This window comes from Ciona robusta, chromosome 7, assembly GCF_009617815.1.
Source record: "Ciona robusta chromosome 7, ASM961781v2".
Classification (NCBI taxonomy): domain Eukaryota; kingdom Metazoa; phylum Chordata; class Ascidiacea; order Phlebobranchia; family Cionidae; genus Ciona; species Ciona robusta.
This window is the reverse complement of record NC_143241.1, coordinates 1,006,712-1,016,945: the sequence shown is the minus strand read 5'-3', so window position 1 is coordinate 1,016,945 and position 10,234 is coordinate 1,006,712. Positions and strand designations below refer to the sequence as shown.

The 10,234-nt window shown below is 34.7% G+C and overlaps 3 protein-coding genes across 4 annotated transcripts; 2 read left to right on the top strand and 1 right to left on the bottom strand.

Moving 5' to 3' along the window:
- Nucleotides 1–178: 178 nt before the first annotated feature.
- On the top strand, nt 179–892 carry LOC149733299 (large ribosomal subunit protein eL27-like). The gene has a single exon (XM_089880503.1). The coding sequence runs from the start codon at nt 239–241 to the stop codon at nt 647–649; it is 411 nt and encodes a 136-aa protein (XP_089736629.1). The 5' UTR covers nt 179–238; the 3' UTR covers nt 650–892.
- LOC149733298 (nucleoporin NUP35-like) lies at nt 853–5,498 on the top strand. The gene is made up of 8 exons (XM_089880487.1): nt 853–988; nt 1,858–1,961; nt 2,624–2,793; nt 3,004–3,137; nt 3,341–3,503; nt 4,214–4,415; nt 4,612–4,776; nt 5,319–5,498. Exons 1-8 carry the CDS (start codon nt 976–978, stop codon nt 5,391–5,393), a joined length of 1,026 nt encoding a protein of 341 aa, XP_089736613.1. The 5' UTR covers nt 853–975; the 3' UTR covers nt 5,394–5,498.
- An 18-nt stretch (nt 5,499–5,516) lies between these two features.
- LOC149733297 (uncharacterized) lies at nt 5,517–10,166 on the bottom strand. Of its 2 annotated transcripts, none has more exons than XM_089880497.1 (6): nt 10,004–10,166; nt 8,151–8,291; nt 7,579–7,638; nt 6,907–7,098; nt 6,355–6,495; nt 5,517–6,160 (listed from the first exon to the last, which is right to left on the bottom strand). In XM_089880497.1, the coding sequence occupies exons 1-6, from the start codon at nt 10,010–10,012 to the stop codon at nt 6,005–6,007; spliced, it is 699 nt and encodes a 232-aa protein (XP_089736623.1). In that variant the 5' UTR covers nt 10,013–10,166; the 3' UTR covers nt 5,517–6,004. The 2 variants fall into 2 exon arrangements, with proteins under 2 accessions (XP_089736623.1, XP_089736622.1); XM_089880496.1 differs by lacking the exon at nt 10,004–10,166 and adding an exon at nt 8,489–9,182.
- Between the last annotated feature and the right edge of the window lie 68 nt (nt 10,167–10,234).

Genomic DNA, 10,234 nt, shown 5'->3' with positions numbered 1-10,234 from the left:
TAAACTAATGTGCATTTATTATAACTATGTGTTGTTGAGTAGCTCGATGCAGTACAAAAATAACGGAATACAAATATATTGTGCATAATAGTATAACATGTAATATATATATATGTTTATACTACTGTCCCTAATTTAAACAAAAAGCGACACCATGCGGCCGATGCATGCGAATTTTAAGCAAGCCAACACGTTTCTTCCTTTTTGCTGACCCAGGTTAAGTGAGGCAGTTTTAATCATGGGAAAGTTTATGAAACCCAACAAGGTCGTCTTGATCCTTGCTGGAAGATATGCTGGCCGAAAAGGTATCATCGTCAAAAATCAGGATGAGGGTACGAACGACAGGCCTTACGGACATGCGCTTGTTGCTGGAATCGACCGTTATCCACGCAAAGTTACGAAACGGATGTCAAAAAAGAAGATTAAGAAGAGGAATAAGATCAAGACCTTCGTCAAAGTCGTTAACTACAACCACCTGATGCCAACAAGATACTCCGTCGATGTTCCAATTGACAAATCATCTGTGAACAAAGAGGCAATCCGGGATGCGACTGGCAGGAGAAAGGCACGACGTGAAATCAAATCCCAATTTGAAAATCGCTACAAGACTGGAAAGAACAAGTGGTTTTTCCAGAAGCTTCGATTCTAAATGCGGTTTGATGGAACAACATCACATGGACAATGCATGTTGAAATGATTTGTTAATAACAATGTTTCATCATATTTGTGTATCTTCCTGCCATAATGCAATGACAACTCTTGTAGCCATTTTACAACGTAATGTCATATTTATAGCAGGTTGTAACCATGCTCACTTGGAATATATTATGTAGTTTTGTCACTTTTCAAACTTGTAATAACAATGTGCATTGTTACATGTTTTGTTGTTCAGGTCAATTACATAAACTTTTGCCTAAGTTTGTTTGTTTTACTGACTGTTCTTCTGCTAAAGAAACATCGGTTTGATATCTGAATATGGAGCATTCAGGTATACACTGCATAATACTTTGCTTTTATGCTAATAACACAGTTTGTCTCAAACTATAACTGCTGGCGTCAATTTAACATTGATAAATACCAGTATATTTATTGATGGGAGCGACTAGCACTCTTTATCAACATAAATATATATAAGAAAATTTGTTACAACACAATGAATTATCCTTGCTGTATGGCTGACAGTTTAGACAACCCATAAGAGACCAATTATCGTTTTTGGCAATTATCCATACGCCTCTTAGCTTTAGATGTCCATAATGTAGATGTTCATATTAGATATCCGTAACGAGGAGCCTTGAACCCTCCAACTTTGGGTACAACCTCGTTAAAGGCAAGCTACTAACCACAGTGCCGGTATAGAATCTGTACGCTCCCAAACTTTTTTTAATAAAACGAAAAAAACGCCTTTTGATAAAAAAGTAAAATCAAATTTCTTTTTTATTTAATACGTCCAACTCTAATAGGACCGATCCTGTTGCTGTTAATATCGGGTTTTGGTTGTTAGTCTCCTCGTTTATGCCAAGAATCCAATCAAAACATTCTAAACAAAGTCATAGTCGTAAAGGTTATACAAAGACTATTTACTTTCAGTGCTCCCAATCGCTTGGTTTATAGGAAGCGCCCCGCGCTGGTGCAAATTAGACTTCATGAAAGACTTTCTTTTCAAATGTGCTTGCAGCAATTAACTGGCAGGTGGTAGTGACCTATTAAAGTTGGGCAGGGGCAGGCCTACCCTGGTATATTCTACACTGCGAAAATCTGTCATTTTTAAAAGTTTGTAGTCTGTGGTACTTTAACTCCCCTCTATTAATATCACACTTTCTACATGTTAATTCATGTTTGACTATTTGTTGATAGAACCAATGATGTTGGGATCTCCCGTTGGTAACCCCGGTCATATATCACCAGCTGGGAACCAATTTCTACCTGGATATTTGATGGGGGATCCTACAATAACCACGGTATGGAAAGATATCATAAGTTTTTATTCCTACATATCCATGTTAATACACATGGCATGACCATTGTACAGTAATTTAAAATAATTATCTATGAAGCATTAATATACAGTATGGGGGGGGGAGATGGGACACATATTCATTTTATTTTCTCATCCCGTTTGGTAGTAAACAAAAAACATAACTCCTATAGAACGTTGTTACTTGTTTTAAAATGCGAGAAGAACATTTGGATATTATGTTGACCTATCCCAACCTTTACCAATTCCAAACCTTAAAAAGCGTGGTCGGCCTCGAAAAAATTAGGTCGTTTTCTGGGGGGAGGTGTGTAGCGCTTATTCCTGTATGCGGGCGTGTGTGTGCGAAACGCCCCTTTTTATTTGCCTTTCTTTTTCGTGTTTCGCGTGCGTTCAAAAATGAATCATTACAATATATACAACGAGAAATAAGCATCGTCGCTACATATATTCCGTCTTCCCTCACCCTATTATGTATATATATATATAAAGAAGTGCCAATAAATATAAATTTAAAAACCTACATGCCTACTGTTTTGAAGAAGTAGTAGGCTTTGCATGATAACACAGTTAAGATCTACATTCTTGTTCTGCATAATAGTTTCATCTGATAATATTTAATTTTTAAAATCATTTCTTTTACATCAGACCCCAGTTTTGAACCGTTCAAAACCTGCCCACCCCCCAACCAACCTGTATGGCTCCCCTGGTTTGCATTACCATGGCTCTCCTGCTCCACCTACTGGAATTACAAGTAGAACTTCACCCAACAGTCAGAAACTAACGCTACGCTCACCAAAAAATGTGAATTTTTCAAAGTAATAATTTTATTTTAAGTTTATTTTATTATTCATGAAATAATATATTTCGAATTTAATTTATTTCCACGTAGCACTTTATTCTTGTGTTGGTGAGATTATAACAGGCCATGAAACATATTAAGCAATTGTTATTGCTGCACTGTTGTAATGTTAAAAGGTGGGAGTTTGAAATGTTTTTTATTATTATTTAAAAACTTAATATTACAGTGTTTCCACATCTAAAGAAAGAGTAGGAGCTCCCCCTGTTGCAACATTGATGGAAGATTTTGGAAATCTAGATGGCAACACTGGTAAAATGTCCGATACATTTTCCCGTTCATTTGCCGTCAATGATTCACACAGTAAGTTGATATGAACATTTGTGCAACAAATATTGCAGCCCGTACACAATTAATCACTTCTTCTTCTATTGAACAATTTTACTCAAGTAGTTTTAACCTGTAGTCTTTATTTTAATTATTCTGATCTTTACTCTATGTATTTGAAGTAATAAAGAAAATTTCGTTTTTAACAATACATAAAAACTCTTTAACTTTACCTTTAGAATCTTTTCACCCGGTTCCGGGCACCCCAAACACCCCCAACAATACCTGGGGTCAGAAGTGTATAAGCCCCCCTTCTCCTGCCCAAATAGACCCATTCTACACCCAGGGTGAAGCTTTAACTCCCGATGTTAAACTGGATGATACCTGGGTCACTGTGTTCGGGTTCGTAAACTTTGTTTTAAATAATTGGATGTAATATGTGAGTGTTCCCAATACATATCATAGGTGTCATATTTTATATTTTGTTAAAATCTGTAGTTTATTGTTAAACTATATCATAGCCTGAAACATAGGGAACCTCATTGATTAATGTGGTGAATGCAATATACTTTGGCTCTGCTTGTTTGTATAGACACCTAACAGCAGGGTAAAATCTGTATTAAGGATATGGTATACGGTTGGGTACTAACTGTTAAACACAAAATGTCACCCCTATTTTAATCAAAATTTTCTTATCTTGATTAAGTCTTGCCTGTTTTTACACATGTGTTCAAGTTACTTGGGACCAATCAATTAAGTATTTGTTAAAAAGTTGTGTTTTGATTTCATAATTTAGGGAATTATTTTTGGTTGAACGACTTTCGTATAATCTGTGTAAACGAAACCAAACATAAACATGGATAAAACACGGCCAGGGTGATCAAAATAAAATTAATCTATTATACATGGAATATATTGATTAAAACTCAGTTATAATATCTAGTTTTGGAAGATTTTAGTCATTTTTGTTTTCAATAAGTGTGTTTCGCACAAAGAACGGAGGAAACAAAATTTCATGACCACCAAACAAATTTGTAACACAGTAACCCACTGTTTTTTTTTCAGTGCATTAAACAATAAAAGTTAAAAATAAAAATCGTATTTCTTAACAGGTTTCCTCCGTCATCTGCGTCTTTCGTGCTTCAGCGATTCTCACAATACGGTTCAATCCTTCACCACCAGATGGCAGCAGACAGTGGGAATTGGATGCACATACATTATGAAAGTAGATTGCAAGTGAAGAAAGCCATGAGTCGTAACGGGAAAGTTGTTGGAACAAACGTTATGATTGGTGTGGTGCCTTGTATCGATGTGGTGAGTAGTTTATAAAAACCTAATTTATAAATTGTGGCATCGAAAGGTTTTATAAGCTCCCTATTTTAATTAGTTTTTAAAAGTATTAAAACTATTGTTTGCGTTCTTAAATGTGGCTATACAAATTAAATTTTATTTTGTTTGTTTACACAAACTATATAACTTAAATGTGGAAATTTTGTTTTGATTTCACCAGGAAATAATGTCAAGGTTCAATGAAAGAACTCCGTTGAAACCGATGTCCAACAACACCCCTCTAACCCACCCAAGTATATCACGTATATCGACACCAACCACACCAAAACCCCCCTCTATACGCCCACTAACTGCTGCGTATAATGCTTCTACCAGCGATACTAAAGTAAGTGTTTGGATTTTCTTCATAAAGTTAGTATATATTATACAAATATTTTTAAGTAAGGTAAAGTTTCACATAAATAAATGGACCACTAGGTTGGAGCAGTTGTCTTTCAAGGGCACTTGCTTCCACAGTGATAGCAGCATTGAGCCTTGAACCCATACATAAAAGCGAAGGCACTGGTACATAAACCAAATATATGAGGTAGAAATTGAAATGGATGGTTAAATAGAGTATGTGGAACAGTTGAATCTAACATCTGAGAGTTCAGCTGCGCATGTCTTTTCCCCACAGTTGACCTGTTTAGGGCTTATGTGGCCCTTAAGCCTTAACAGTGATTGCTTCAACTCAGTTATATTTATGTTATAACGACTGTTGTTGTCCGCAAAAAAAAAAATAATTATCGAAAAAGTACACTGTAACTCATAAGCAAGCACAAGGTGTATAAAACAGAACACACATGTTGTTCATAACGACTACTGTTGCCCCTTTTTTGATTTTGTAAGCGATTAAAATATTGTTAAATCCCCTTTTTTTCCATTAAGGTTGTAAGCGAAACAAGAACACCCCAGAAAACAAGTGGCCTCGTAACCAAAGCAATGGATTATTTGTTTGGTTGAATCATTATTTTATTTTTACTGGTTTAAATTACTTTAATTATATAGGGTCATTTTAACTCCTCACTGCTTTGTTATTTTTGCAAAAATAAAAGCTACTTTAGATTTCGTGTTTACGACAATAAGTTTATGTATATAATATGATTGTTATTACCGAGCATAAATGTTAAAATACTGATTAAATATTAAAAAGTACAATTAATGATAGCATGTTTAAGTATAAAGGTGGCTGTACACAGTATCCGGCATGTGAAGTCGCTTGCGAAGTCGTATGCAACAGCAAAATCCAGACAAAACGGACGAATTCCAGATACTGTGTACAGCCACTTTAATAACACTTCAAAATATGAAATATAATGTATACTTACGGTTGTGAAATACTTATTAAATACTGGCAAGAAAAGATGTAAGTATAAGAAACACACTGTTTGGTGAATAGATGCAAAACAAGACGTTGTGGTTAGTTTCATTACAAACGTGACATTCCATATTTTTAATGCAATTGTTATTTACGAACATTTGACATGAAAATCTGATATATATATTTTGTCTGTCATGTTTGCAATAAACCTAACTGGTTAAACATATATTACAAATATTCAAGAAGAATAAAATCACTCTTGTTTTTGACTGCCATCTCCCATATAACCAACCACAAGATTAACCAACATAAAAGCATGAACTGTAGTGTCAACAATATGACCAGTAGTTTGAAACACACTGAACTGAGTATGATGGTAAATCGCAAGCAAGACGTATGCAGCTTGTGTCTAAACAGAAAGGGCAATAGATTAATTTTGGCCAAAAAAACGTCCTGCAAATATAAACTAAGTTTTCTGCTACCAGGCACATTGTGAAACAATCTGTTTTTCTGTTCATCGGGTGAATGTAAAAACACACTTTATCCTACAGTGTGTCAGAAAACCCTGATGTGGGAGAAAAAAAATTGTAAATATTTACTTACAATCATAGTGGCAGCAATAACAGAATTCTGATCTTTTCCATTGAAATAAACAGCACACGCACAAGATATGGATATCCCACCAGAGAGACTACCAAACAAGCGGGTGTAAAACAAGAGAGCATCATCTATTTCTGAACTAATCTGAAAAGTAAATTTGTATATGAAAAAAAGAAAGCTTTTTTTAATTATACCATACTGTATTGTTGGTTTTAACACCATCCTATTTTGAAAATGTTGTAAACTTTCCAATAGATAGGTAATATATATTTTATAAACTTTTACCGCAAACGTTTAAGTTGTGCAGTATATTGGTTGCTATATTGGTAAAGTTTCTATGAACTGATGCATAATACATGGTTTGCTGCTATAAAGGTAATAAACCATTAAGAAATAAGTAAATATCACAAAGTTACATATGTGGTAACTTGTAGGCTGGCACGAGGTGTATGAAACAGAACACTTGTGTTATAACGACTGTTGTTGCCCCGTTATGCCAGGATAAATTAGAAACATTCATTAACTACTTAAATATTTAAATAGATTTCAATTTACACTGAATGATAAATAAAGATCGGGGAAAGCAAAGAGGAAAGCTCCGAACAGAAACCCCAGTGATGCACAAATCATCAGGCATGCGACTTTAGTTCTCCCAGGTACATAAGCTTGTTCTGTGAACTTTGACATGTGCAACACTTCACCGAATATTAGAACACCAATGAGGCAAGCCATTATGGGGAACCCTGGCTATATGAATGTACGATTGGTAAGTTAACACAAAGTAAATGGTAACTTTTATCCTTAGCGTGTGTGAAAAGTTACATGCGTGTGAACTTGTAAGTGGGCACGAATGCAGGATGTGTATGAAACAGAACACCCATGCTTACTGTTGTCATGTGAAGGAAAAACAAGAGTTAAGTATGTGTTCAACATTATTAAACCATTCTTTAATTTATAAATTAGATATTGATAAATATGCTACATTTTTGATATTTTAATGCATTTTCACAAGTTCAGCCAAACATGACAAATAATATTATCCATTATAAACAGTACGTATGATTTCAGTGTGTTCTTCATGGCAAAGTAGTTACTTAAAAAAATATGTACCGACAAAAAGGTATAAACATGGTAACTGGTAAGCAGGCATGGGGTATATGAAACAGAACACCCATGTTATAACGACTGGCGTTGGCCCGCCAAATAAATTCATTTCATAACATTTACGTTTTTGAAATGATCCATCACAGCTGCATGCACGAATAACATTCCCGTTGTCCCAAACCCCTGTCAAACAAATTAAAATAATACATTAAAATAATACATATTTTAATTTGCAATTCTTTGAAATATTTTGATAACACACAAAGATTAATAAAACTTATATTGTTTTGATAAACAATATAAACATTAAAAACTGTCTCAACAAAAACCTCTTTACATAAATCAAGAAAATAAAATTTGTAGATACGATAACAACTAAAATATATTTTAAATTCAAGCAAACAAATACATCATCATATGTTAATTTTTATTTAAATCATGCATCAGGTTTTAAAATATTTAAAAATCCCAAAAAAGCGAGACATTGTAAATATATGTCACACTCCTAGTGATCAAACCGAGATATGGTGAATGCAATACTTTGACCCGTTAACAGCTGCACCTAAATATTTTGCTTATGTAATTCACATTCGTAAATAAATGCATTACTTCTTTTTAAAAAAAATTATTACTCTTTGATTATGGTAACAATCAAAAATATAATGATGAAAAAACATGAAAATATATATTCTTACCAAAACTCTGCTGAATGAAAGTGAGTTTTTAACATGTGTGTTTGTACAACCAACCAATAACAAGGGAGTTGCATAACATAACAACGTTGCTCCACTTGCCATCACGAGGTATGTATGGACTTGGGTTGGATCAGTGTCAGACTGGAATATACAAAACACATCAGGTTGCAAATATTTTTTTTTTTTAATTTCATGCCTCACAAATTTGGGATGAAATTGTTAAAATGTAGTTACAAGAAATTTGGTTACAATTAGTTGCACCCCAGGCCCAAACAAAAGTCCCATATTTCCTAATATAGCATATGACGACAAAATGTATGATAAGCAGCGATGCTTACGTGTTGTACAATGGTGTGACAACATGATGGAAAACATAGCATCAGCATTCCTATTGTTATGAACAATACTTGGAGGACTTTGTCCCATACATTCTGGCTTGAAACAAGCGTGAATACAAACACCACGAACAGGACCGCATAAACCAGGTTGTTTGAAACTTCAATTCCAAACAAACTTACCATTTTTTACAACTTTTTTTTTTGGAAAATTTAAAACAAACAGAAAGAGCTAACGCATGTGGTATAAAAGGCATATTTTACTTAAATATTCAGGTTTGACACATACATACTGTCGCACTCTAATGTTAAATATAAGTTAGAAAAACCTGGTCCCCAGTCAAACATAAACGAATTAATGAATGAATCTTACTTCATCCTCGCGTGGCCGGAAAACGAGAGCCGTTATCATATGGGTTTAACACCTCGTGCCAGCTGACGAGTTACCATGTATGTTACTGTGTAGGTGATTATATTTTTTGGGATTTTTCATTTTTGTATGTATGGCTGATAATTTGGACAACCCATTAGTGACCACTGGGTTGGAGCAATTGTCGTTAAGTGTCTTGCCCAAGGACACATTCGCCCACAATGGTAGCAGCGACGAGCCTTGAACCCAATACCGCTGTGTTACAGGCACGCGCGCTAGCCCCTTTTGCCACAGCGAACATAACAAAACATATATATAAATTTTAAAACATATATATATATATATATATATATACAGAAGATCATTTTATTTAATCAACAAGGATAAACAGCAAAACTGTGGCTAGAAGGCATGCCACTAAATCACAGGGTACGGGGTTCAAGGCTCAGCTTTGCTACTTATGTTGGTGTATGGGTGTTACTTTTACAGCAAACAATACCTATAACGTAATCATAAATTTGATTAATACAAAACGTAATAATGCGCATTTGATTTTGACGTCATAATGTTACTCTTGTTTAGACCGTGACCTTTCGCACACAGAACTTTTTTTGTTTGTTAGAAGTTTACCCACGGCCTACTACAGACATCTCTTATAAGCCGAGGTTTAACTTGGAAATAATAAAATATAAATCACTTGTTCTTTGTCTGCTATGTGTAGCGACCACGCTTCTTTCTTTCATTTAAATGTAAATAAGTTTAAAATAATTGTGTTTTAACGACTGTCGTTTTGACGATATGTCCAGTGTATTTTTGTTTAAACTATTCTTTTATCTACGCTATAATATTCGAAGAGACAAATATAAAAGTCAATATTATATACACACTCTGCCCTGTATCTTCGTGCCAAAACAGTACCTCAAATTATTTTTCTGTCACGCTAGAAAACAATGCTATGTATAAACCAGCCAAGCAAAACGTCACTACACTGCAGACTGTAACGTAACTTACATCTCTGTGACCTGTTTATACCAATCTGCAGAACATTGCAGCTCTATGATTGCAGTTCTAGACGACATCTCGCGCGTTCTTCGCATGCGCGCGTGTAATGTTAAAAACTAACATTTCCAAATAACTTTAATACATACTCGGTTCATTGTTTAAAGTTGCGTTCCAAATTACGGCTTGAACAACCAAAAGTTTGTAACCGAATCGTGCACCTGCCATGATTTGCACACTGGATTTTTTATGCTGTTGCAACTGAACTGTTAAAGTGACGTCACAATACACATTGTCAACACAGCGGATACGATTTATCAAATGACGTCACACTGCTACCGCGTGATTTCGTTCTGGGAAAGAATACTGTACCAGTGTAT

Bases quoted from the DNA above. Each gene is read 5' to 3' on its own strand.
- LOC149733297 (XM_089880496.1), bottom strand. From the start codon at position 8,671: ATGGTAAGTTTGTTTGGAATTGAAGTTTCAAACAACCTGGTTTATGCG. The intron at 7,099-7,578 runs GTAAATGTTATG...ACATTCATATAG, and splicing joins TGATGGATCATTTCAAAAAC to CCAGGGTTCCCCATAATGGC. The intron at 6,161-6,354 runs GTAAGTAAATAT...CTTTCTGTTTAG, and splicing joins TTATTGCTGCCACTATGATT to ACACAAGCTGCATACGTCTT.
- LOC149733299 (XM_089880503.1), top strand. From the start codon at position 239: ATGGGAAAGTTTATGAAACCCAACAAGGTCGTCTTGATCCTTGCTGGA.
- LOC149733298 (XM_089880487.1), top strand. The intron at 1,962-2,623 runs GTATGGAAAGAT...CTTTTACATCAG, and splicing joins GGGATCCTACAATAACCACG to ACCCCAGTTTTGAACCGTTC. The intron at 3,504-4,213 runs GTTCGTAAACTT...ATTTCTTAACAG, and splicing joins ACCTGGGTCACTGTGTTCGG to GTTTCCTCCGTCATCTGCGT.